The 27,733-nt window shown below is 32.8% G+C and overlaps 4 protein-coding genes across 6 annotated transcripts; 1 reads left to right on the forward strand and 3 right to left on the reverse strand.

Annotated features, from left to right (window-relative positions):
- Positions 1 to 428: 428 nt before the first annotated feature.
- LOC125608423 lies at positions 429 to 12,719 on the reverse strand. Its single transcript, XM_048778900.1, has 3 exons — positions 12,279 to 12,719; positions 10,063 to 12,180; positions 429 to 710 (listed from the first exon to the last, which is right to left on the reverse strand). Exons 1-3 carry the CDS (start codon positions 12,717 to 12,719, stop codon positions 429 to 431), a joined length of 2,841 nt encoding a protein of 946 aa, XP_048634857.1.
- Positions 12,720 to 12,725: 6 nt separating this feature from the next.
- Positions 12,726 to 13,646, reverse strand: LOC125608424. Its single transcript, XM_048778901.1, has one exon. The coding sequence runs from the start codon at positions 13,644 to 13,646 to the stop codon at positions 12,726 to 12,728; it is 921 nt and encodes a 306-aa protein (XP_048634858.1).
- Positions 13,647 to 20,545: 6,899 nt separating this feature from the next.
- LOC106445364 (delta-1-pyrroline-5-carboxylate synthase B) lies at positions 20,546 to 25,328 on the forward strand. Of its 2 annotated transcripts, XM_048777951.1 has the most exons (21): positions 20,546 to 20,785; positions 20,950 to 21,021; positions 21,116 to 21,219; positions 21,337 to 21,439; positions 21,526 to 21,687; positions 21,759 to 22,036; positions 22,487 to 22,637; positions 22,715 to 22,879; positions 22,954 to 23,031; positions 23,127 to 23,216; positions 23,293 to 23,379; positions 23,483 to 23,569; positions 23,655 to 23,751; positions 23,838 to 23,941; positions 24,027 to 24,102; positions 24,228 to 24,378; positions 24,507 to 24,575; positions 24,667 to 24,733; positions 24,805 to 24,875; positions 24,970 to 25,057; positions 25,088 to 25,328. In XM_048777951.1, exons 1-20 carry the CDS (start codon positions 20,726 to 20,728, stop codon positions 25,055 to 25,057), a joined length of 2,160 nt encoding a protein of 719 aa, XP_048633908.1. In that variant the 5' UTR covers positions 20,546 to 20,725; the 3' UTR covers positions 25,088 to 25,328. The 2 variants fall into 2 exon arrangements, with proteins under 2 accessions (XP_048633908.1, XP_048633907.1); XM_048777950.1 differs by having other exon boundaries at positions 24,970 to 25,328.
- LOC106445365 (uncharacterized protein At2g39795, mitochondrial) lies at positions 25,296 to 27,127 on the reverse strand. Of its 2 annotated transcripts, none has more exons than XM_013886905.3 (3): positions 26,768 to 27,127; positions 25,691 to 26,052; positions 25,296 to 25,614 (listed from the first exon to the last, which is right to left on the reverse strand). In XM_013886905.3, exons 1-3 carry the CDS (start codon positions 27,023 to 27,025, stop codon positions 25,455 to 25,457), a joined length of 780 nt encoding a protein of 259 aa, XP_013742359.1. In that variant the 5' UTR covers positions 27,026 to 27,127; the 3' UTR covers positions 25,296 to 25,454. The 2 variants fall into 2 exon arrangements, with proteins under 2 accessions (XP_013742359.1, XP_013742358.1); XM_013886904.3 differs by having other exon boundaries at positions 25,691 to 26,055; positions 26,768 to 27,106.
- Between the last annotated feature and the right edge of the window lie 606 nt (positions 27,128 to 27,733).

Here is a 27,733-nt window from a genome sequence, read left to right on the forward strand (position 1 = left end):
TTATCCCGGCGGAATGGAGCGGCGGCGCGTGAGTTTCCTCCTCCGCTTGGCGTCTCGTCGGAGAAGCCTCCTGTCGTCTCTCTTAGGTGGCACTCGGCGTGTCACTCACCTCGTCGGCGCGCTTCAAGGTTGCAGAGCCCTCGTGTGTCGGTTCTTTAGTCTTGGTCGCTGCACCGACCAACTGCTCTTTGGTGCTGGCGTAGAGTCGTCTAGGGCTCCGGCTGAATCCGAGTTGCATTACCTTCCACCTTCCCTTCTCCGGTCACAGCATCTCCCCTCTTGCGCTCATGGTTGATTGTTTCGCGAAGGTTCATTGTCGGGTTTGCTTTTCTCTGCCCTAGGTCTAAAACTCTTGCTTGCCGTCGTTGGTTTCAGACTTTGGTGGTTCTGTCAGCTTATGGTTCTTAGTTGATGAGAAAGTCGTGGCTTTATATTCCATTTTGTCTTTTGTTTGGTAAAGTCTCGGTGGCTGCTTGTGTAGAATGTAACTTCCCAGGATTCGAGTTGTCGTTGTAGTACTCTAGTCGTTGTGTTCTATTCGTATCTCTGCAGTTTTGAGTGTTGCAAGGTGTTATGGTGCTGCTGCCATACATCCCATATTTTTCTCTTGCCATAGTTTGTGTTGGGTACAGATTACTCATACACTGTTGGAACAAGGTTGTTAGAGCAGCTCCAACAGCAACTTCTACTACAGTTTCTTCCAGTAAAAACTAAAGAAAAAAAAATGGAAAAAGTCAGTCAAAGTTCTATGCAGAGATGTTTTAGGACCGCTTCTGAATCTTCCCTTCCAATTGTCCCTTCTGTATTGGTTTATCTTTATAAAAGAAAATTTAATTTAATTGGCTAACTAAATTTTATTTAAAAAACAATATTTTACTACTTAAAGAAACTCAGAAGAATTGTTAACCGTTGGTGTTGCTCTTAGTGTCTTAGTATTTCGATGGGTTCGTGTCTTCGTTGGGTTCGTGCTAAGGATTAGTGCCACCAGCCTCTGCTGAGTTCGTGCCAAGAGTAAATTGTGGTGTGCTCGGAACATTGTCGGGAGACCAGAGTTCGTACTTTGAAGCGTCGTCGGGAGAGTAGGTTTCGTACGAGTTGGCGTCGTCGGATTTCCTAACTGCTTTTGCGGTTGTAGATCATTTTTGGGATTATGTTTGTTTCACACATCTAAATCCTTATGTATTGTTACGTAAGTCTTTTTTCCACCTTTTTGTACTTAAACAACTTTTATCACTTTCATTTTCATTAATGAATATTTACCATTTAGCCAAAAAAACACAAGTATAGAAACGTAAGGAGTTTCCAAATAGTGGTCGATGACTCTCACAGCAATGATTACAGTAAAAAAACATCGAATAATTGGGTTTGAGATTTGATATTGGCATGTTAGAGATTCTATCTGGCATAGCTTTTAGTCTAGTAAATTTTAGGTCTTGTAATTTAACTTTTATTTGGGCATTTTGCTAAACTCTTGTATATGTGTGGTCATTATAATTTATTTATAATGTCAACTTATGCGCCATGGAAAATCTTCTCTTTTGAAAGATGCAAAAGATTTTCCCAAAAAAATTGTACATGTTTAAAAAGAAAATAAAAGCGTACAAGTTAATCTAAGCCCATAAACAAAAAAAAAAAGGTATAAGTCCATCATTACAATGAGGGAAAGTGAGCAGCTAAGCCAACATATATTCGATAATTTTCAAACATGATGAACATATACAATTTTGTTTCAAAAAAAAACATATACAATTCAAATGTATTATGTACAATGTATGTCTCCATTCAATAATGCCAACTTTTTTTGTTTAAATGTTAAATTTATTTATCAATAAAAAAATATTTGCAATACGAAAAAATTTGAATTGTTTGCAAAATCTAATGGCATAGAGTTAGATACAAAAGATGTTGCAACTAAGTTGTTCTTCCTATCTACTTGATCATCATGGTGCTATAAATGGCCATGTTTTTGGAACGGCATTGTTGGTGCTCACACCAAGCTTATGTGTGATCACCTATAGAAAGACAGTTTCGAATGCAAGCCACACGATGAATAAAAACGAAGTATGGTTTGTGGGAACCAAATCAACTCATTCCTTATCACTGTGGGGTTCCTCACTTGCACTTGATTCCATGTGCTAAATGAAGAGAACCATGTCTTTTAGCATCTTCCCGTGTTGTCATAGTAACTAATCTACATCTGTTATCAAAGCCGAAACATTGTGGATACCAGTTATCATCACCCGTAGGTGATAGCTTTGACATCATTGAATGTTCCATCGTCATCAACAACAGTTGCACAGAAACAGTATTGTCAAATGCTTGATTGCTTGTATTGACATTGCACGAATGGTAGGTCCATTTTTCTTTCTTTTGTAGTAGTTCACTTAATCACTTATATCAAAATAAGCTTAAATTTGTTCTAGTAGTTTCCTTCGTTTCTTCTTCAAAACAATATTTCAAAAATATTTTATTATTAATAATTGTTATTCAATTATACTAATAATTTTGTTTTAAAACATACAAAATTTACCAAATTGTAATTTTATCACATATATAAATTTAGTTTTTCATAAAATATATGATCATTTATATGAATTATAATTATATTAATTAAAATATTAATGATTTAACTAACGTAAAAACACAAATATTTAATCTTTTAAATTTGATATAAAATATAAATATTACGTAAATTAAAACTCAAAATTAAAACGTGGTTATGAATAATATTATCTCAAATTAATGTGTTATTGTTTATGTCTTCATTTTTCTCTAAAAGATACAATTAGAAAGAAATTTTTTTTAGTTTTTGATGTTTTTCTTCAAAAGAAATATTATTGGAGATGGTCAATCTCGATTTATTCCTAAGAAATATACACATACCAACAACACAAAAAAGGATATCAGTTTTTAATGTTATATATATAGGGGAAATTATTCATTCGACAAAAATCTTGCATTTTATTTTCATTACTGTTTTTCCTGGTTTTTGTAGATATAAAATCTCTATAATATTATTTGAAAAGTTAATTTCCTGTGTGTCGCTCTCACGTTAACTCTCACGATGGTTGATTACACTAATACCATAATGAATTAAAAACCTTACATTTAAAATACTACTAGGGATTAACCCGGGCTACGCCCGGGATTTTTATTTTTTTCTAATTTAAGTTGTTAAATTATTTATATTTAGGCTATGATATATATATTTATATAAATGTTAAAATGCATGTCATAATTAAAATTTATTTTTAAATTTTAACACGTTAAATTAACATATTTTTTACTATTTAAATATTTTTTTGTAATTTTATTGGCTATCTAGTTATCATATTTACCAAAACTATCTTTTGAGTGTTGGAATAAATGTTTTAGAGATTTTATTAAACTGCATAGTATTTTCGGATGGACCATATGCTCAACATTCGATCGATCCATAAAAAGATGGTCGATCTCCTTGGCCAGGTAAGTAAAATTTTAGCAAAAATATATTTTATTTTCAAATAATAAGTATATAACTATTCTTTTTAATATTTTTTAATTGTATTTTTTGATTAAATTATTGTATTATAATGGTTATGTAAATATTTTTTGTGATGTTTGAATTTGTGTTGTTCGTATACTTAACCTAGATGATATTGATATTTAACAATTTATTGTTTTCTGGAAATAGAAAATAATGATATATCAAAACGTATCTAATACTTGTTAAATGATAGTATAATGTAAATTACATCCATTATTTGAAAATAACCATTTGTTGTTTTTATTTTTATTTTAAATCAGAAATTATTTTTATTTAAAAACATTATTCATATATAATATAATAGTTTAAGTTTGGAAGATTAATCTATATATAAAAATTATGTATATTTTTTAAAAATAATTTAAGATATTATATATTGAGTATATGAATAAAAGCTGAATTTCTTATCTTGAAAATCAGATATTTATATTTTTGTCTTCATGTCATACTCACCAATCCATCATTGATATTTATAACTCAGTATGTTTTTTAAAAAACTTAGTTTTAAGTAATAAACGAATTTAATAAATTAAATTCATCACCTATAATGTTCTGTAAACTATATTTGAAAACTCTCTAAAATTATATTTTAAGCATAATATTATTATTATTTAATTTAAGTTATTTTAAACATAATATATGCTAAACAAACTTAAATTATATTTACAATAGGACCATCCTAAACCAGTTAGTAAACCAAAAACAATACTAAATCAACATGAACCAATACCTGATTCGGCGAGGAAGGAAGTGTTTCAGGATAAATGTTTGAATGGTTATTAACTGAAATGGTTTGATCATGAAAGAGTTATTATGAATATTAACAATAAAATTATGGATTAGATTAATTTAAATTTGTAAGAATACCTTTGAGTCTATGAAAAGCAATTCAATTCCCATGAATAAGTTTAGCTTTTGGAAGTTGCGGGTTTCCCAACAATGAATCCACCTAACAAAAAGTTTGTTGTTATAAGAAAAATCTCATTCAAGGTCATTAAAGGTTTCTGGGACGGCAAGAGTTGATGGTGAAACCATTTGTTTGCTCGAGTGCTTTGAAATTTTCCTTAATAGTGTGAGGTTGATGTGGATGGAATAATGAGTTTTATAGGGACTTTCTTGATGTAAAACTATACATTTTTTTTTGTTTAATGTGGTATTTTCATTTTTATTTAATTTACTACCATTTTAAGATAGAAGTACATTTTAAGATAGATGCTTAAATCTTAATGTACTTTTTCCATTTTTTTAAATGTTTATTTCCATTTCTTATATTTTTATTTACGTAATATCTATATTTTATATTTTAAAATAGATATTTAAATATTAATGTACTTTTTCCATTTTTTAAATTGTGTATTTACTTATATTATATATTTTACATTTTAAGATAGATGTTTAATGCTTGATGAACTTTTTCCATTTTTAAAAAAAATTGTGTATTTACTTATTATTACATATATAATTCATATATTATATATTTACATTATTTACTTATTATTTATTTTCCTGTATATGTATTTCCATTTCATGTACTTTTCATTTACTTAATATCTCTATTTTACATTTTAAGATAAATGTTTAAATATTAATGTACGTTTTCCATTTTTTCTAAATTGTATATTTCCATTTGTTATACTTTTTATTTACGTAATATCTATATTTTAAATTTTAATATATATTTTTAAATCTTAATGTAATTTACCATTTTTTAAATTTGGTATTTACTTATATTATATATTTACTTATTATTTATTTTTCTTTATATTGTGTATTTCTATTTCTTATACTTTCTATTTGCTAATAATTTTATATCTTAAGATTGATTTACATTTTAAGATAGATGTTTAAATACTAATGTACTTTTTCCATTTTTTAAAATTGTGTATTTCCTTTTCTTATACTTTCTATTTACTTAATATCTATATTTTACATTTTAAGATAGATGTTTAATATTTAATGTACTCTTTCCATTTTTTTAAAATTGTGCATTTACTTGTTATTGTATATATAATTCGTATATTTATATATTTATAATATTTACTTATTATTTATTTTTCTATATATTGAGTATTTCTCTTTCTTATACTTTATATTTAGTTAATGTCTATATTTTATATTTTAAGATAGATGTTTAAATTTGTACGTATTTTTCCATTTTTAATGTAAAACGGCAATGTTTAATAGAAGAACTTGGACAAATAGTCAAATAGTTATATTTATGTTTTTTTTTCTTTTTTTTATAAAATGGTAATGTTACATTATGAAGATAACCCGTTTTTTTAGTGAACAAGGGTAATCTTACATATGTTTAATGTAGTTTTTCTATTTTTTTATGTTGTATGTTTACATATTATTGTTATTTTTAAATGTAAAATGGTAATTTTACATATGTTTAATGTGGTATTTCCATTTTTATATTGTATGTTTACATATTATTTATTATTTTCGAAATTATATATAATATTTTTTTTACAAAATAGTAATGTTACATTATGGAGATAAGCCGTCTTTTTGTTTAGTGAAAATGGTAATCTTACATATGTTTAATGTAGTTTTTCAATTTTTTTTGTTGTATGTTTACATATTATTTTCTTAAATAAAAATGTAAAATGGTAATTTTACATATGTTTAATGTAGTATTTCCATTTTTATGTTGTATGTTTTACATATATTTATTATTTTTCGAAATTATATATAATGTTTTTTGCTTTGTTTATAAAACGGTAATGTTACATTATGGAGATAGACCGTCTTTTTTTTAAGTGAAAAATAGTAATCTTACATATGTTTAATGTAGTTTTTCAATTTTTTTATGCTGTATGTTTACATATTTTTTATAAATTTTCGAAAATAAGTAATATTAAAATGTAAAACTGTATTTTATGCCACGTGTCATCTTTCAGGATTATATTATATATTTACTTATTATTTATTTTTCTTTATATTGTGTATTTCTATTTCTTATACTTTCTATTTACTAATAAATTTATATTTTAAGATTGATTTACATTTTAAGATAGATGTTTAAATATTAATGTACTTTTTCCATTTTTTTAATTGTGTATTTCCTTTTCTTGTACTTTCTATTTGCGTAATATCTATATTTTATATTTTAAGATAGATGTTTAAATCTTAATATACTTTTTCCATTGTTTTTAAGTTGTGTATTTCTTTTTCTTATACTTTCTCTTTACTTAATATCTATATTTTACATTTTAAGATAGATGTTTAATATTTAATGTACTCTTTCCATTTTTTGAAATTGTGCATTTACTTATTATTGTATATATAATTCGTATATTTATATATTTATAATATTTACTTATTATATATTTTTTTATATTGAGTATTTCTCTTTCTTATACTTTATATTTAGTTAATGTCTATATTTTATATTTTAAGATAGATATTTAAATCTTTACGTATTTTTCCATTTTTAATGTAAAACGGCAATGTTTAATAGAAGAACTTGGACAAATAATCAAATAGTTATATTTATATTTTTTTCGTTTTTTTATAAAATGGTAATGTTACATTATGAAGATAAACCGTTTTTTTAGTGAATAATGGTAATCTTACATATGTTTAATGTAAAGTTTCCATTTTTTTTATGTTGTATGTTTACATATTATTGTTATTTTTAAATGTAAAATGATAATCTTACATATGTTTAATGTAGTATTTCCATTTTTATGTTGTATGTTTTACATATATTATTATTTTTGAAATTATATATAATGTTTTTTGTTTTTTTTTATAAAACGGTAATGTTATATTATGGAGATAAGCCGTCTTTTTTTAAGTGAAAAATAGTAATCTTACATATGTTTAATGTAGTTTTTCCATTTTTTATGCTGTATGTTTACATATTTTTTACAATTTTCGAAAATAAGTAATATTAAAATGTAAAACTATATTTTATGCCACGTGTCATCTTTCGGGAAAAAACATTTCCGCTGATGTGGACGCCCTATGGAGCCTCAAAAGCTCCCTTTTATTAGTAGAGATTATTTATTTTTTATTTAGTTTCCTTTTTAAAATTTTCCAAAAAACAAATATACATAAAAGAAAAAAGGAATTTTTTGATAAAGTTAAAAAAAAAACTTATTGAAAAACGAAAATATATGTATATATAATATGATTTCATAAAAAAAAGAGAAAGTTCACAAAATAGTAATATTACATTTAAAAAAATATTTTTTAATAACTTAAAATATTCATTTGAAGAAATAAAATACTATATTTACATCTATATTTTCTTAGATGAAAAAAATATAAATTTGTATATAATGTGATTTCATTAAAAACAATTTACAAAGATAATCTTGATATTAGTAAAAGAAATATTATTTCTCTTAAAACATAATTTCAAACAAAAAAATACAAAGTAATAGAAATATTTTTGTATATCTATCTATTTTCTTAGATGATTACACAAAATAATTAAGTAACATACTGATATATGTTTAATTAACTAAAAATAGTTTATAATTAGTATTATTGAAGTGTTTTATTTATTTTCATATATTTAGTTGACTATAATATCTTTCAATCACTGAAAAAAATATCGATAAATTATATTTATTTATATAACAATTATTTTATAAATGATCAAAAATTTGTTTACTGCATATTTTTAAGAGATATTAAACAAACTAAAAATAAATTTTAAAAATAAACATCATTTGAACAAATAGTTACAAAATAGTTTAATGAGGTAGATACATTATATTTTATCATTATTAAAGTTATTTTTTAGTATTAAATTTGCTTTTAAATTTTATGTTTTTATGTTTGTGGAACTTAGTATAACCATAACAAAAATACCAAAGCAAATATGAATTTTGATTTTTAATATTATTTAAAATAAATTTTAGTTTTATTTCAATAAATCGAAGGCATAAATTTATTTAGAATTTATAAAATATTTTAATTATTGTAAATATTGATATGTATTCATGAGTTTCCAAAAATGTATCAGCTACTTATGCATGTAATTTCCTATTGAGCATTGTGTTATTTTCTAATCTTAAAAAAAACATCAACATATAATTTGATAAATATTATGAAAGTACGTACGTATTTAAACGATAAATAAAATTGATTTCATTTGACTTAATTATAATAAAAAATAATTATACTTCATTTTAAATTTAAAAGAATATATGTAACTCAATATACTCACAACAGAAGTGACTCGACTAATACAACTTATATCTAAAATCATAGATTTAACTAGGATAAAAATATTTAACTTTATAAAAATATTGATTTATTTTATAAATATGAATCATAAGACAGCTCAAAACATATTAAAAATGAAAATAAAATATTAACCAATAGTTACAATTTAGTTCTTTTGTAAAATTTATATAAATGCTTCAAAATATTATCTTTATATTAATTTATTTAATTTGGAATCATACACTTTAGTTTATTTTTTTATTTCATTCTACGCAAAAGCTATATTAAGTTATAGATAATCTTCATAAAATATATTTACATATCTAAGACAACAACCAACTAAATGCAAATAAGAAATTAATCAAAATTTTAATATATTTATCCAAATGATAACTAAATTGACTATAAAAACAACAAAATCGATTAGATATAACATATATAAAATCATATGTGTAATTAAAGTAAATAGCAATCAATTATTACAGTATATTTACTTTAGAAATATTTGTATCCGTGCATGAGCACGGAAAAATCACCTAGTTCATTTTATTTGGTTATATTTTATATTTGTAGTATCCAGGCCGGTTTTATGGGGAGGGAAAATAATGCATCCGTCCAGAGCCCATCCACAATCTAATCTATTTTAATGTCACAAAAGGTCCAAATGTATAGTTTTTATCTTATATTACAATAAGAGTTCAGATTTTTTTTTTTGTACTTAAATGACGTAGTTATCTTAGTTTTAGAATTTTAAAACACAAACAGAATTAATAAGTTATAGTTTATTTGTTAAAATTTTCTATATTCTTTTTAGTAATAATATTATAATTAATTAATTATTGGGCCCAAAAAAATATTTGCCCAAGGGCCCCCAATATTATTAAGCCGGCTCTCGTAGTATCTAGAATTTTTTTTCATGGTTTCTTAAATACGCCACATACTTTATAATATGTTTTTAGATTTTCTTATTCTATTCGTCTTGTTACCATGCAAACTAAAAATGTTTAAAAACTATTTGCACTTTCAAGAGACTTAAAATACATCCATCCACTACATGTAATGTAGTCGAATAACGAGTTTGTTGTAATTTTAACTTACATGTTAGAGTTAAATACAATTAACGTGTTAGATAGATCAAACGTTTTGTTTTGTTTTTTTTTTTTTTTTTTTTGAGCAATCAAACGTTTTTTTTTTTTTGCTAAATTGTAAATATCATAGAATGAAGAAAGGTTTTACATAAGCAAGAAACCTAAGACAAAGTCATCTTGGCAAAAAAGAGAAAAAACAAGATGGATCTTTACACATAACCTACTAGACAGCCGATGAAGTCATTCCTATCTCAGCCACAATACCATGAGTGAATTGAAAGTTTTCCTAGTTCTCCTAGCTGAGATGATGTTTCTTAGTTCTCTGTCAATGTTTCGGAAAACAGAGGCAGCAGGAACAGAGGTTTGATTATGAAGCAGGTTGTTCCTTTGTTTCCAAAGGTGAGAGATAACAGTTTGAGCCGCTAGTTTCCTTAGTAAGGAAAACTTTGTGGAGGTGGGGGCTCTGATCCAAGAGAGGAGCTCTGCCCAATTTGTTATTGCTGATGAAGGAGGTTGGCATCTTAGAAACACTTCCCTCCAGACATCCTGACTATAATCGCAAGACAGAAGAAGATGGTCTCTGGTTTCCTCGGTGGAGGAGCAGAAGCAGCATAGAGGGGAGATTGGCATGCCCCAGCTAGCAAGACGCGCCCGAGTCGGAAGTCTGTCGTAGTTCGCTATCCACATGGTGAAAGAGTTCTTTGGTATCGCTCCTTTGAACCACACCACGTCCACCCATGGCTTTACATCTTCTTTTGGCCGAAGTACCTCCCATGTAGTATTTGCCCTGAAAAAACAAAGGGGAGAGTCACCAGCAATCCATTCACATTCATCATCAATGTCTATAGCTAGAGGCAGCGAGAGAGTGGTAAGATGAGAGTGTAGAGCAACTTCCTTCTGCGATCTAGGGTGAGGTAAGGTCCATGATCCTTCAATAATTGCATCCGCAACCTTGGCATCCTTTCTTATTCGAAGAGCTCTTGGGCCATTGGGGCCAATATAGTTAATTAGCTGTCCCAAAGGAGTCCACACATCGTACCAAAAGCTCGCTGTTTTGCCGTTGCCCAATTTGACTTTGCAGAAGTTAATCGCCAGGGGTCTCAAATCCAGCAACTTCTTCCATGCCCAAGAGTCGTTAACAGAGACTTCAACCGCCCAAAAAGATTTATTTTGCAGGTGAATACTCCAGTGCCAATCAGCCCACAGCGATGGGGTTTTAGACAGCAAAATCCAAATGAATTTAAGGCATAAGACTTGATTCCAGGTAGATAAGTTTCGCAGACCAAGTCCGCCTTCTATTTTGGGTAGACAAACCGTAGTCCAAGCTAATTTGGCTATGCCTTTCTTATCCGTGTTTCCTGACCATAAGAATCTGATGCACAGAGATTCAATGGATTTGATACAGCCCTTAGGGAGAAGGAAAGCCGACATCCAGAAGTTAACCATGCCAAAAATTACTGTCTTCAGTAGCTGAAGCCGTCCCGCGAACGAGAACAGTTTAGCAGACCACGAGTGGAAACTTCTGTTAATCTTGGTCATGAGGGGAGCATATTCAGCTATTTTAAGCTTACGACTCATGAGAGGCAAACCAAGGTACCTGATGGGGAAGTTACCAGAGGGGAAACCGTAGCAAGCAATCGCATCAGACTCCCTTTGTTCTAATCCCGAAGTAAACAGCTCTGTTTTTAGAGTGTTCATGTGTAAGCCAGACCAGGAAGCAAAATCATCCAGGCATTCAGCTATACCGTGAAGACTGTTGCTCGTTCCATCAAAGAAAACCATTACATCATCCGCAAACATGAGGTGAGAGATCTTCAGCTGTTGTGTTCGCGGGTGATAGCCAATAATGCCTATTTCATATCGAGAGAGAAGCAGTCGGGATAAACTCTCCATAGCCAGAACAAATAGATACGGCGACAGCGGATCACCCTGACAGATACCCTTAGTACTCTTGAAAAAGCCACTCGAAGCTCCGTTAACTGAAACAGAGAAAGAAGCTGTGGAGAGGCATTCTTTGATGAGGCTGATGTAACCTTCCGGAATGGCAATCGCACGTAAAGAGGCGATGATGAAATCCCATCTGACACAATCGAATGCTTTCCTTAAGTCCACCTTTAGCATGCCTCGGGGAGTCTGGTTCTGTGTATTGTAACCGTTGACCAGATCTGTTGCTAGAAGCACATTTTCCGCAAGAAGTCTCCCCGGGAGGAACGCTGATTGTGATTTAGAGACCATTAAGGGCAGGATCTCCTTAAGTCTTGAAGCAAGTAGCTTTGAGATCACTTTATAAAGCGTGTTGAGGCAGGAGATGGGTCTAAAGTCGGAAGGATGAGACGCGTTAAGCTTTTTGGGTATAAGCACTAAGTTGGCAGCATTCCATTGCTTCAAAAGACTAACAGACTTAAAGAATTCCAAGATTGCTTCCGTAACCTCAGGACCAATCACCGACCAGGATGAAGTAAAGAATTCAGCAGAATAACCATCGGGCCACCTGTTTTATTCTTAGGCAGAGTGAAAAAGGCTTCTTTGATATCCTCAGCCGAGAAGGGTTTCTGAAAGTTTGTAGCCTGTTGTGTGGAGCATCTGAAATCGAAGAGAAGGTCAAGATCGCTCTGTATAAACATGGGCTCTGATACCGTGCCGCCAAGGAGGTCTGAGAAGTAGACCACGCACAGCTCTTGTATGCCTGATTGAGAATCAATTCGTTCCCCCGACTCCGAAGTGAGAAAATGAATGTGATTTATGGCCTGTCTGGATGCTGCATACCTATGAAACAGCCTGGAGTTTCCATCTCCGACAGAAAGCCAATTTATGTGAGACCTCTGGAAAAAGAAAGCAGTTTCAGCAGTAGAGAGTTCCTCCCATTCCTGCAACGCTAGAAGCTCAATCGAAGCGTTGGCCGTAGTAGGGTCAGAAAGCATGGACGACTAGGCCTGCAGCAGTTTTCCATGAGCAATGGCAGTCTTCTTCTCAATACCGGAATAGTTCTGGAAGCTAAAGTCTCTGAGAACCTTCTTCAGTAGCTTGAGTTTTGAAGAGACCCTGTACATTGCCGATCCGACGACGTTGAAGGAAAACCAGTTCTCACAAACAACAGCCAAGAAGTCAGGGTTTTGCAGCATAAAATTATAAAATCTGAATGGCTTTTTGATCCTAGTCCTCTCAGGCTCCAGGGTGATAGCCATAACTGCGTGGTCAGAGAAATTTGGATTACCGAAGAAAAGGACTGAAGACGGAAACACAATGAGCCAGTCCTCATTTACTAGTCCTCTGTCAAGTTTTTTAGCTACAGGAGCGAGCTTGCGCTTGTTCCACCAAGTAAATGTCGGGCCTCTGAAATTCAGATCCTCAAGGTTTGCTTCCATAAGGCAGTCATTGAAATCCCTCATCCTCTTGTCCATGTTCAGAGTGGGAGGAAGGGAGTGCTCAGAAGGGACTCTAATTTGATTAAAGTCACCAATAACCAACCAAGGTTTGTTATCCAGCCCGTACGAAGAGGCCATGGAGGTGATTTCAGACCAAAGAGTGAGACGATCTTCAGCGTCGTTAGACGCATAAACCGTAGAGATGTAAATCTTGGTCTGGACGGAGGGCCAAGTGATTTCGGCCGTGATCATCTGGCAAGACTCCGAGATTATGGAGACAAGTAGAGAAGGGTGCCAAACAATCCAGATTTTACCCAAAGGAGAGAAGCCGTAATTGTGATGAGCAGACCAACCCGGGAAAAGCTGCGACACAAATTTATTCATCTTGAGTTGCTTGACGTGAGTCTCAAGAATGCCGCCAAAAAGTGGGGAATTTTTCCTAGACCATTTACTTAATCCGATACGGTGACTGAATTTATTCATCCCGCGTACATTCCAGCAAAAAATGTCTGTCGACATAAAAATTAGTGGGTTTTGGAGCTCCTGCCCCGGTTTCCTTTCAGACCTGAAAACTTCTTTTTGTTCCTGACCAATTCAAAATCCGGTTCGAGAATGCTGAATTCACCTTCCTCTAGTTCAGACTCCGACGATTCCACATCAGAAGAGTCAGGTTGGACGTTGGAGTTAGAGGATCTAGAGGCAGCTGAGTTACTCCTTGGTGTTGCTGATCTCAGATAGTAGGGCTTGACACTGGATTCTCCCTTCTCCTGATCTTTTTCCGTACCCAGCTTTGATCCAACAGCCGTTATTACCTGAATAACCCCCGCTTTAGCAATTGCAGGAGAAGAGGAGGGGCTTGAGGATCGGTTAACCGACTTCTGAGGATCCGATTGAGCTGGTCCAGTCGCAACCCATTTTTTCTTCTCCTTAGACTTACCTCTTCTGGTCTTCCTACCCCGTGCTTCCTGTCCCGGCTTCTTTGGGCAGTTAGCGGAATCGTGGGCGGTGGACGAACAGAAACTGCACACTTTAGGGGCTGACGGACAGCGCCTGGTACAATGGCCCACCTCCTTACAGATTCCACAGACAGGCGGCATCCAAGGGCTGGACACTAGAACTCTACTGATCTCTCCTGAATCAAACTGGACATTTACGGCCTCGGGAAGTGGCTTCCTTGGGTCGATAATGGTAAGGACCTTTGCAACCTCCAAGTTCGTTTTATTTGCAGTCGCAGGGTGGAGATACTTGGGATGGCCCACCAGACCGGCGATTCTCTCCAGCCCATCCTCATTAAAGAACTGGAATGGTACCTTTCTAAGCTCTAGCCAAATAGGTGCTGAGGTGAGCTCGGGCTTAGTAGGGACAATTCCCGGTTCCCATTTATCCACAAACATAGTCTGACCTTCAATCTGCCACAATCTCTGGTTTAAAACTCTGCTTCTTGTCGCTGCATTTGGAATTCGAAACAAAAACGAAAAACCTTCCATCTTTGAAACCACAATGTCCCTGTAGTGTTTGCTCCAAATTCCGTTAACAATGTTGTGCAGCGTTCCTTGGGAGGGAGGATCCGAGTAAAACTGCCCCAAGACAAATGGCTCCCAAGACTTCCTGTTTTTTTCGATCACTGAATTGGGAATTTTGATACAGGCTTCACCCGAGGGTAGAATGAAGGCTTCACCCTTCTTTGATAACCTCTTTCCTAATCCTTTAGCGTGATCGCACCAGTTATCTGTGGAGGGGTTGGCAGTGACTGTGGGTTGTTTCACCACATTGACTGGTGGAGATGGGGTGTTTATGTCACCTTCAGCAGTCTCGACGCGTTTTACTGCATCAGTTTGGCTCGTGTTCCCTTCCTGTTGTGTAGGGTCCAGAGCAGCTTTAGCTTTGATGACAGCAGAGCCATCCATACCGGTTAAATCTTCCTCACTCGATGGAGTTGTGGAGATAAGCGTTTCATCAGCCGTTTGCGAGCTTAAAGAGTTTATCTTAGCATCAGCATTGGCTATTGGAAGAGAAGTTTGAAGGGCAGTCTTGATGTTGCAGTTCGTTGCCTTTCCGGTCTCTGTTTCCAGTACTATTTGGGTTGAATCAACACGATTAGACTCAAATTGAGCGAACGGGTCTGCAATTTGAGCTAGAGATGGATCTCCCGTAGGATCGACGATCACTGTCTTGTTCGATGGTGGTGAAGATTGTTCAGAGGAGGGTAGATCTGCGGCGACTGAGGATTGTTGAGCAACCGTGTCAGCTTGAGAGCCGATTTGGGCATCGGAAACAACCTCGAAGGCTAAAGGGAGATCTACATCCTTTGACTTCTCAAGTGTGGATTTCGCCGGCAGGGAAGACCTAGATTTCGCCGGAGAATTCTTGGGTTTTTTCTTCTTCATCTGCTTCGGGGGAGAAGAAGCAGACAGTTGACTTAGCAGCCGACGTCTGATGAGACGCCGGTGAGCCGCTGGTATCGGAGACACTGTTTGGTTTGTAAATCGCCTTTCCTATCGCACCTGATGAGAGAGAAACTAGCCGTTTTTTCTATTGGGGTTGAATCCAGATGCTTTCCCATTTCCTGCAATCAAACGTTTATTATATATAGATTTGTTCGAGCCAGTCATATCTGTAAATATTTCTTTTGACATCATCTGTAAATATTTATATATAGACTAACATATTAAAAGGTGCATGTCAAACCGGTATAGCGTTTTTCTTCACATACATATGGTCATAGCTGCAAATGGTATGGAAAGTGAAAGTGTGTTCATGAAGATATTAAGGATTTTACACTTGAAAATTAATGATCATTCACAGCAAACACTGTTGATGGTGTAATATAACTATTTTGTTTACTGCATCACCAGGAGTAAAAAAAAAAAGATTCTCTCTGTTTCTGAATATAACATGTTTTAAGCCATTGTTGATGTTTTGAAATATAAATTTTTATATTTTAGATGTATTTAAATTTTGTTAAAAATTGTGTAACCAACTAGGCAATTACAGTTTATAGATTTTTTTTTATATTTAGTTGAGTTATTTAATTTATATTTCTTGACAAAATTAAATTTTTTTTTTGTGGTTTTGGCTAAAACATCTTATGTTTTAAAACAGTGGGAGTACTCACGTTGGAAAATATCTATGCGTCGACGAATTTTCTTGGTTTGTGTGAAGAACTAAAAGAAAAAGATGGGATGAATGTAACTTCTTGTTTGCTTGTATAGTTAAAGGCTCCGAACGTGATGGAACTCGACTTTTCCAAATTTGGAATCGAAGCTCTTTCATCTTTTCTATTATATTCTAACTTTTTAACAATTGAGAAATCAAACTGCACCGATGAAATCTCTCCTCTTTTAAAACATTTTCGGCTATGGGTAAAAAGTAAAAACCATCCTATGGACATTTACAAGCCTACAACTTGTTATCCCATGAATCAACAACCATATATATAACGATACTGCTATACATAATTTTGTTCATTTCTAAATTTGAAATATATGTGGAAACTAAATTAAGTTGAACCTACAAAATAGAAAATTTGGTATATAGTTATAAATTAAACCAATTTAATATAGCTGTTTAAATAACAAACCAAATTGTGTTTTTAACTTAGTGGAATACACAGACGTTATAATAATAATAAAGTTTTATGTATACAATATGAATAAATATAACGATATGAATAAATATCAAATATTTCATCTATGAGATGTAAATTAGTTGTATTACATGGTAAAAACATTTAAAGGTGTGATTTCTAAGTGGTCTAAATTAAAAAATCACATATGAAATAAGTCGTAATTTTTGTGCTAAATAGATAAGAGTTTTTATTTTAAATTAGAAATAGAAATGAATATTTATTTTTAAAAATATCTTTTAAAATTCTTCTTAAATTTAATTTTGAAAATTAAATAATTTTATTTTTTTATTATCATTAAAATACTGTTAAAATTATTTTTTTTACAATCAAAACTAAACTAAAATTTAGTTTCTAATTGTACTTTGTGATAATTAAAATTTTAATTAACTAATTTCGAAAATATATTTTAAAAAATTTTAAAAGATATTTGAAAGATTTTGTTAGACATTTCTGTAAGATATTTATTAGTATTTCAAATAAATATAAAGATATTAAAAATATTATAATTAAGTTATGCAAAATTTAATAAATTTTCTAAGGATGGTCCAAATAAAAATATCACACATGAAAGAAATCATGATTTCTATTTTAATATAATAGTATAGATCATTTTATTTTAAAATACTAATATATTTTTTTCCAGAGACATTGGTAAAGAGACTAAATTACTAATGATGGTCTAAAATACTCATAGCACTTACCAATCACCCTAAAACACGAAAATAAGAAAAAAAGAGAAGAATTGTTTTTGTCTATATATACAATTTTACAATCTAAAACTTTTGAACGGCATAGGAGCCGTCGTCACAATAAATGTTGGTATCACTTTTATGGCATATTCTTGCATTTGGTGGAAAAGATGAATTGTAGCAGAAGAAGTTTTTTTTTTTAATCACTATTTTAATGGAGGGTATATCTATATTTGTAGTAGTTTACTGCCGTGTGAAATAGCTAACCGGATTAAAAAAGGTGATAGAGATTGAACAGAATTGGAGTTTGATAGACGTGTGTATCGATAGTTGACAAGAGAACCGACCATTGGCGTATACATAACATAAACTATATATCTTATGGCTGGCTCTAAGCTTCTAGCGCGATCAAATTTGAGCTACAATTAAAAAAAAATGGTAAACTATTTCTCGGAGATGGAATATGAAAAACTCTGGTGGCCACATATGTAGAAATCTGATGTGGTGCGGATTCGAATTCAGATCTTTTGAGAATTTATGGAACGCCTTAACCATCTGTCCACAGACGCGTGATTTTTTTAGCTACAATTATAGCTTTCCATGTGTTTAACGTATTTATTTTTTAGATGAAAATAACTTTTAATTAATAAATTTGAATATACCTTTTTCATTTTAAATTTGAATAAACTAAAATAATTTATTTTCCTTACCATTCATTTATTCCTAGATACACTAGTAAAGTAGTAATAAAAATACGTTCTCACTAAATTAATACTAAATGAATGGTAAACGTCCTAAGGTTTTTTTTTGATAAAATTTGGTAAATACCCTAAGTTTTTTTGTAACAAAAATGGTTAAACCCAAATCTATTAAAGATACATATCTAACCTCCGGATGGAGGTACAACCTACGGATAGATCCTTTCCTAAACATTCAAATGAACCGAAAGTAATAGCCTATATCTGTGTGGCCAGCCGGGTACAACCTACGGATAGATCCTTTCCTAAACATTCAAATGAACCGAAAGTAATAGCCTATATCTGTGTGGCCAGCCGGGTAAAATGCCCTAAGTTACTAAAGACATTTTACTATATCGAGCAAAAGTTAAGTATACATATATATCGAATACAAGATTCAGCCGTATTCGTGTGTTGTGGCACGACATGGTAATGGATTTAGGACTAGAGACAATATATTTTTTTATTCTGGAAACGGGCGATTGTTAGAGCATGTCCAGTGATATAGCTTGGGATGGGGTTATTTTGAGATACTCCAACACTAATTTATAATATCTCATCATAATTTATTGTCCTTTGAAAACTTCGATTAGATGCTCCTAATAATGTTGCTCTTATGTTCTTAATGCTTTCTTGGGTTATATTCTTATAACTTCTCTTTTCCTTGAATAGCAAACATATAAAATATCACATATGACTATGTCAAAATCATTTGAATTTTGTACTTTAACGATAACAAATCATATGATGATGAATGATGATGTTGTGGCGATGCGTATGAATTATGAAATTTTAATTGTTTCATGAGGTATTGCCAAGTAAGACTGACTTGTTGTCCTCTCTTTGTGTAGTTCACGTTCACGGTGCTCTCTCAGCCTCCAGGTTATAAATCGATAAAATACACCCACCAGTCTTGAGCTGATCCGCTGCGCCATACCCTAACTCTTTTACTCTGCACGATCACCACGTCATCAATGTGGATCAGGATGTGAGATCCCCATGACGTGGCGCCAGGTGGTTCGGGACTTAGCTAAAAACGTGTATAACGCATACCTACGTTTATTTTTTTAGACATTAGAAACCGTAAATTCAGAAGAAAAAGACAAAAGAATTTCTAAATTATCACAATTTTACAATATGACAACAGAACATGTTACTAACTAGTAACTACCATTTGTTCTCAATACAAATTCCCGATTTCACAACTACATAACCACAGTATCTTTTTGTAAAGTAATATTAAACTTATACTTTATTAATTTATAAGTTACTAGTTATTAGTTCATGCAAAATATCATTAAATATCAAAACAAATAAACAGATTTAGGAATATATTTAGCCATTATATTTACATATAAATTTAAAAATTGCATTATTTTGTCAGTTTATATTATTTTGAATAAAACCAACTTAGAAATATATAAATTTATTATATTAGATACTTATTAACTTATAAAATATTAATTTATAGAATTTTATTGTGAAATTTTTCGAAAGAACTTAATACAAAATGCGGCCACACTGAAACTGGCATCGATTTAGTTTTTTTTTAAACAAATAAAGCATAAAATTAAAATTATTTACAACAAGATATTTTTCAACTCATGAAATTGGTGACACATACCATTACTCTACGGGAATTAAAGATTTGTTTTATCAGTGAGTAAATAAATAAAGAGAAATTTACACTTGTACATATTTTCCCATTGTCTAATTACATTTGTTTTAAATTGCATGGTGGTAAGGACCATTTGTTATCAAATATATAACACTAGTCATGCATACAACTTCCAAAACTGGAGCAGGGGTTGATGCAGAAAAATTTAGGATTAGGGGCAAAAAAACATTTTATAAGAAATATGAGACTTTTGCATTATAAAATTAAGTTATAAGGTCTAAATGTCTAATTTTTTTTGTAAAAGAAGAAATTATTATTAATGGATTTCATAGAATTAAATATGTGAAAATTTTCTTTTGGTTATAATTTGAAATTTAAAATCGATTGGGGCAAAAAAAAAGTATTTGTCATGTGGCAATAATCTAAAGCTTAAAAAAATAACACGGATTGTAAGATTTTGAGTGGAGACACTTGCCACCTCTTTGTTACAAGTACATCCGCCACTGATTTATAGTTTTACCGAAGGACCAAAAAACAAATATAAAACTAATCAAGTTTATAGAAATAACAAATATGATTACAAAAAAAGTTATTTATAAAATATCCCCATTAGTGTAGGAAGCTAACCCTAATTTGTAAATTAATTAACTTAATTTCTGAATATAAAACTGGTTTAATATTCAGTTATAAAACTTGAGTATCATCACTTAATTTGTGAGAAAACACAAGGGTTTGTTTGTTTTAACTATTTTTCACATACAGTATTTGGCTGACGCTCTTTACCTTTAAAAACCCCATTTGCTCCCTTCCCATCCCACTTGTGATACTCCTCCTCACCGGATTATACCACATTCCTCTCCTCACGTCCGACCGAGTTGACTCGCGCTAATATGGCGGAGACCGATCGTTCCCGCGCTTTCACCAAGAACGTTAAGCGTATCGTCGTCAAGGTTCCCATCTCTCTCTCTCTCTTTTACGGGTTTGACTTTTATGGTGGTTCGATATGAATCTGGGCAAAAATGTGGAAAACATTAAAAGTTTGTTCTTTTATTTTCTTAAAGATTGAAACTTTTTTGTTGCCTTTGATCACACAGAGTGGTTTTTTTGTTGACAGGTTGGGACTGCAGTTGTTACTGGGAAAGATGGAAGATTGGCTCTTGGCCGCTTAGGAGCTATCTGCGAGCAGGTTTCTTGATTTGAATCCTAACATCAAATACACGTTCTTGATTAAAGCTATACATTAATCATCTATTAACTTGTTTAAATAATTTTAATGGCAGCTAGCGGAATTAAACTCGGACGGATTTGAGGTCATTTTGGTGTCATCTGGTGCGGTTGGTCTTGGTCGTCAAAGGCTTCGTTACAGACAATTAGTCAACAGCAGGTTTTGTCATGGAAACATCCCTTTTCAAATTATGTCTCAGGGGCATTGGGAATAACTGTTATATTTCTTGTTCTGTTTTGTTTTGTTCTGAATCTTTTTATTCTATATGGACTCCAGCTTTGCAGACCTTCAGAAGCCACAGAATGAACTTGATGGGAAGGCTTGTGCTGCTGTTGGACAGAGCAGCCTCATGGCTTACTATGAGACTATGTTCGACCAGGTGATGTGATGTGATTTTCCTCTTCTAATTTCTTGATTATTGGCAAGCATTTTGAGTACTAATGGTGTTGCTTCCTCTTTTGGTAGTTGGATGTGACGGTGGCTCAAATGCTGGTGACTGATAAGGATTTTAGAGATAAGGATTTCAGAAAGCAACTTAGTGAAACGGTTAAAGCCATGATGAAGATGAGGGTTATTCCAGTTTTCAACGAGAATGATGCTATAAGCACTCGAAAAGCCCCTTACAAGGTTTGTTCACTGCCTTTCTTTTTGGTTATAAGCGTTACTAATTCACTGCCTTTCTTTTGTTACCTATGCAGGATTCTACTGGTATATTTTGGGATAATGACAGCTTAGCTGCTCTACTGTCACTGGAGCTGAAAGCTGATCTTTTGGTTCTTCTAAGTGATGTTGAGGGTCTCTATACTGGCCCTCCAAGCGATCCTAATTCAACGTTGATCCACACATACATTAAAGAAAAGCACCAGGAAGAGATCACCTTCGGGGAAAAGTCCAAATTAGGACGAGGGGGTATGACTGCAAAAGTTAAAGCTGCTGTTAGTGCTGCTTATGGTGGCATTCCTGTTATCATTACCAGGTAAAAGGCCCTTCGGTACTCATAAGTTCTTAGCATCAGCTTGTTCCCCTAAATATCTGAATCTAGAAGGGAGTCAGAGACTAATCAATAAGCTAGTAATTTGGATTGTTCGGATAAAAATGAAAATGTTGGGTAATTCGGATAATTTTAATATTTTGGATGAAAAATATTCTGTTAATTATATTTTTCGGATAATTTGGTTTATAAATAGTATTTTTAGGATTTTGTTACTTAGAAATTAAATATAATTAACACTTTTAGGTATATAGGATACTCATTCGTTTTTTCGGTTCAAGAGATATAGGAACCACTCAGTTATAAATTCGGTTCGGTTTATTCGGTACGGTGTGGTTTCTTGGTTCGGGATATTGTGTCCATGCCTAAGCTAGCATATAGTGTTGGATGGAAGAGTGATACTTTTCTTGCTTTTTTTTTTTTTTTGGTTTGAAGTGGCTTTGCAGCTGATAATATAGCTAAAGTCCTTAATGGACTGCGCGTTGGTACTCTATTCCACCAAGATGCTCATTTGTGGGCTCCGGTTGTAGATACTACTTCCCGTGACATGGCAGTTGCTGCAAGGGAGAGTTCAAGAAAGCTTCAGGTAACGTTAGGACTTTTATGCCACCGTACTCAAATTGTTAGTTCAGATATTGACTTGTTTGCAATTTGCTTTAACAGGCCTTGTCGTCAGAAGAGAGGAAAAACATTCTACTCGATATTGCTAACGCCCTTGAAGCAAATGAGAAAATAATTAAAGCTGAGAATGATTTAGATGTTGCTGTAGCACAACAAGCTGGATATGAGGAGTCCTTGGTAGCTCGCTTAGTTATGAAGCCTGGGAAGGTAAGACTGTATTCACTGTGTGATTAAATCTATTGCACCAATTATTTACATTGTTTGTTTCGGGTGCTTGATAGATCTCAAGCCTTGCAGCTTCTATTCGCCAGCTAGCTGAAATGGAAGATCCAATCGGCCGTGTTTTAGCAAAAACCGAGGTAACCTGAAATGATGGAAGATCCAACCCTCCTATTAACATGCAATTTTTTTTCTTTCAAATTCAAATGTTTCCTGACAATTTTTTGTATAACAGATTGCAGATGGTCTTGTTTTAGAGAAGACATCATCACCACTAGGTGTTCTTCTGATTGTTTTTGAGTCTCGTCCTGATGCACTTGTTCAGGTATGTCACTGGACATTGTCCTTTATACTCTTAGATGTAAACTCTGATCACCAAACACTATCAATGAATCAAACAGATAGCTTCACTTGCTATCCGGAGTGGAAATGGTCTTCTGCTGAAGGGTGGAAAAGAAGCTCGTCGATCAAATGCTATCTTACATAAGGTACATCAACCTCATATTCATAGATTGGAGTGAACTCCATAGTAGTCAATACTAGTCATCATCTTGGTTCTCAAAATGTTTGAAATCATGGAAAAAACTATAGGTGATCACTGATGCAATTCCAAAGACTGTTGGAGGTAAACTCATAGGACTTGTGACTTCGAGAGATGAGATTCCTGATTTGCTCAAGGTATAAATACATGAATGGGGAGGTCACCAGAAGTGATTAGCTCTTTTTACTTAATCTAGAACTTACCATTTGCATTTGTATACAGCTTGATGATGTTATTGATCTTGTGATCCCAAGAGGCAGCAACAAGCTTGTTTCTCAGATAAAAAACTCAACTAAAATCCCAGTGCTAGGGCACGCTGGTACCTTTTATAAGTTCACTTCCATTAAGTTCATATTCTGGACTGGTCTAATGAGAACACTGCTTACTTTTTTTTGGTGTTTGCAGATGGTATATGTCATGTATATGTCGACAAATCTTGTAATCTGGACATGGCAAAGCGTGTAGTTTCAGATGCAAAGTTAGATTATCCAGCAGCCTGTAACGCAATGGTTAGAGACTCTTTACCTTTTTCAGTAATGTTCACTTAGAACTTCTTGTCTCACCTCGTCTTCTGTTTTTATCTTGTCCTAACAGGAAACTCTTCTTGTACATAAGGATCTAGAGAATAATGGTGTGCTCAACGAGCTTATACATGCTCTGCAAGCCAGTGGTAAGAATAGTAGTTTGTTTGTCTTTAACCATGAACTATGAGTTTGAAAAACCATAAGTACTAAAAATAAGATAAGATTTAGTTTGTTGGTTAGCTTCATTAGAGACATTTGTTTTAACTTGTAGGTGTCACTTTGTATGGTGGTCCAAGAGCAAGTGGTAAACTGAACATTCCGGAAACACAATCATTTCATCACGAGTACAGTGCCAAGGCATGCACTGTTGAAATTGTAGAAGACGTACATGGTGCTATAGATCATATCCACAATCATGGGAGGTAAAAATTATTGTTGAATCCAAATTTTATATCACAAAGTCTTTCACAGTAAACTGTATTCTTTGCATGTGCTGGAACACTAGTTTGGTCACTTACTTCTTTTGTCTTGTCTTGTCTCGTGAGAGCAGTGCACACACTGATTGCATAGTGACAGAAGATAGTGAAGTCGCAGACATATTCCTCCGCCAAGTGGACAGGTAATAATAGCTTGTGTTGTTTAATCCTACAGTCCATAGAATGTTTGTGGTTGAATAAATTGGAAACTAAACTCTTTTAACATTATGACAGTGCGGCTGTTTTCCACAATGCAAGCACAAGATTCTGTGATGGTTTTAGATTTGGACTTGGTGCTGAGGTACGACAGAACCAAATGAATAATGAACTGTGAATGAATGAATGGCTAATGTGGCTTGTTTTTATGTGTAGGTGGGGATAAGCACAAGCAGAATACACGCCCGTGGTCCAGTTGGAGTAGAAGGATTATTGACAACCAGATGGTACCACCATTGAACTTCTTTTGTCTTTCCTCTGTTCATTCACTTCTTAGAAACTCTATTGAGGATTGAATATTAATGGTGGTGAATGGCGCAGGATAATGAGAGGAGAAGGACAAGTTGTGGATGGAGACAAAGGAGTTGCTTACACACATAAGGACCTCCCTGTCTTGAAAAGGACATAGGCAGTGGAGAACGGGTTCTAAAGGACAGAGGCAGTGGAGAACGGATTCTAAAGGACAGAGGCAGTGGAGAACGGGCTCTAGCTCTGCTAATGTCATATTATTACACAGAAGTTCTTTTGTTTGATTAGGATTTAGTGTTTCTTGTGGAGTTGCACCAAAATAAGATCCATCTACCTTGATGTTCTTTGATAATAGCAAAATGTTTATTAGCTATTCTTCATGTCAAAAAAGTTATAAGTCAATGTAACTTTCTGTCTTTTTTTTTTTATCATTCTCCATCCAAAGGAAGGTTAATGCTCAAATTCGAATTTCACTTTCAAAAGACTGAGAACTTAGATGTCACTAGTACACAACTGCAACCATAAAAACTACTCTTCTTGGTGTCTTCAATCTTGATTCATTCTTGGATGAAGTTTTTGAGATTCTTCAACCATAGCAAGTACTCTCTGCTATCTTTCTTCATCATGTACTCATGCATGAAATCCGTCACGCTTGGTTTGATTCCTCTGGCCTCGAGAAACTTGTGGAACGACTTGCGCATGTTCTCATCCAACTCTCTGCAAAGCCAAAAGAAATAAAAAAAAAATTGAGGTTTTTGGTCATCATAGTAGTGACAAGAAAATGTTAACTTACTGAAAATCAGGTCCATCATATGTCAATTGTTCTTCTTCTTCTTCAGAAGACTTATCCGAATGGTTCACAGACAAACCATCAATGACAATCGCATCAGGGAAAGCAGTGCAGCTAAACTCAAGGCTGAGACCACTCTTCTTAGTCACAGTGACAACAAGTGGAATGCTTGTCTCGTTAACTTTCTCATCACCATCTTCATTGTCATCCATACCATCTTCATGTTCATCCATGGAACCAGGCATACTTACTTCTACTCTAATCTGCTCTCCATTGTACTCTCTAGTCAACGTTACAGTTCTGTGACCAGGATTATCTTCAATCTTAAAAGGAAAGTCACCAGAACCTGGTGTCTCGTCTTCACCCTGCTGCATAAAGAACACACATAATCAGAAAAACCCAACACATGAAACCAATGCTATGAATAATTGGTGCAATAGATTTAAACAAAAACCCAATTCATGAAACCAATGCTATAATCAAAAAGTTTGAAACTTTATGAAACTTGAACAAAAACCCAATTCATGAAACCAATGCTTAATCAAAAAGTTTGAAACTTTATGAAACTTAAACAAAAACCCAATTCATGAAACCAATGCTATGATCAAAAAGTTTGAAACTTTATGAAACTTGAACAAAAACCCAATTCATGTAACCAATGCTATGATCAAAAAGTTTGAAACTTTATGAAACTTAAACAAAAACCCAAATTCATGAAACCAATGCTATAATCAAAAAGTTTGAAACTTTATGAAACTTGAACAAAAACCCAATTCATGAAACCAATGCTATGATCAAAAAGTTTGAAACTTTATGGAATTCGATCAAACAAAAACCAAATACATGAAACTAAAGCTTTGATCAAAAAGTTGGAAACTTTATGGAACTTAATCAAACAAAAACCCAATTCATGAAACTTTATGGAACTTGATCAAACCCTGAACCCAATTCATGAAACCAATGCTTTGATCATAAAGTTGGAAACTTTATGGACTTTAATCAAAACCCTTAACCCAAACAGCAATACTCTTCTATTCTAATCTTCTCGAGTAAGCTAAAATGAAATGGGGTTTTGTTTACCACATCAGCATCGAAAGCGTCTTTGATCTCGGCGTCAATCACTTGGATAAGCGTCTGATCGGACTTTAACCGGTCATTAGTATCCGTCGAATAGAGGAAGCCACGAGATACGAAAGGACGAAGCAGAGAAGATGGGTTGGGAACAAGGGACGAGCGGTTAACGACGACGGCGGCAGAGATGGCCTGGGACCGAGCGACACGACCACACACGGAAGCTAAAGGAGAAGCTGACCTGCGAATGCATGAAGCGAAAACCATGGCGGTTACAAGGGAATGGATTCTCTCTTCTGCAGGGTTTTGGGTTCGGCCTTCTTTCAATAGGGTTTTAAAAACAAATGAATTGCACAGATCCGTACCGGAAACTCAATTTCTATCCAAACCGGAAGTCAATATAAATTTCGGAAACAAGAATATTTGGTTCGGTTATTTTGAATCTCGAATAGTTCGAATAATAACCGAAAAAATCGATCTGATCGGTTCATATACTCCCTTGTTTCTAAAAGTAAGATGTTTTAAATTTTTTACTTGTTCCATAAAAATAGATTTTATATATGTTTAATATGTTTAAAGTATTTTTTTATACTTTAAAAAAACATTAAATGAAATTATTTGAATTGATTAAATTTTATTGGTGAAAAACTATTGAAAAGTGCATTAATAAAGTAAAAGAAAATTTAAATTATAAATATTTATTAAATTCTTAATAAGAGCGAACATTTTAGAAAATCTTATAATATCAAAAAAAACTTAGGTTAATTTCAGTTTAGTTCACATTTTTGGATAGTATCATCGAGTAAAATATCAACTAATTCAAAATAAATTTTTTAGGTAGTTATATCATTTTGAATAAAAATATTTAAATAATTTAGAGTAATTTCAAATAATTGAGTTTTTTTAAATATTTTGGATTGTTTTATAAAAATTTAAATTATTTTTATATAATTAAATTATTTTAAGTTTAAATAT

This window comes from Brassica napus, chromosome A4 (genome assembly GCF_020379485.1).
Source record: "Brassica napus cultivar Da-Ae chromosome A4, Da-Ae, whole genome shotgun sequence".
NCBI classification, from domain to species: Eukaryota; Viridiplantae; Streptophyta; class Magnoliopsida; order Brassicales; family Brassicaceae; genus Brassica; species Brassica napus.

Coding starts and splice junctions, on each gene's coding strand:
- LOC125608423 (XM_048778900.1), bottom strand. CDS start 12,719: ATGCTTTCTGACCCTACTACGGCCAACGCTTCGATTGAGCTTCTAGCG. Junction 12,181..12,278: donor ATAAAACAGGTGGCCCGATG/GTTATTCTGCTG, acceptor AGTCTTTTGAAG/CAATGGAATGCTGCCAACTT. Junction 711..10,062: donor AAACTTTCAATTCACTCATG/GTATTGTGGCTG, acceptor TTTTTTCTTTAG/TTTTTACTGGAAGAAACTGT.
- LOC106445365 (XM_013886904.3), bottom strand. CDS start 27,025: ATGGTTTTCGCTTCATGCATTCGCAGGTCAGCTTCTCCTTTAGCTTCC. Junction 26,056..26,767: donor ACGCTTTCGATGCTGATGTG/GTAAACAAAACC, acceptor TTCTTTATGCAG/CAGGGTGAAGACGAGACACC. Junction 25,615..25,690: donor TATGATGGACCTGATTTTCA/GTAAGTTAACAT, acceptor TTGGCTTTGCAG/AGAGTTGGATGAGAACATGC.
- LOC125608424 (XM_048778901.1), bottom strand. CDS start 13,646: ATGAATAAATTCAGTCACCGTATCGGATTAAGTAAATGGTCTAGGAAA.
- LOC106445364 (XM_048777950.1), top strand. CDS start 20,726: ATGGCGGAGACCGATCGTTCCCGCGCTTTCACCAAGAACGTTAAGCGT. Junction 23,032..23,126: donor GTGTTTTAGCAAAAACCGAG/GTAACCTGAAAT, acceptor TTTGTATAACAG/ATTGCAGATGGTCTTGTTTT. Junction 24,876..24,969: donor GGATTATTGACAACCAGATG/GTACCACCATTG, acceptor TGAATGGCGCAG/GATAATGAGAGGAGAAGGAC.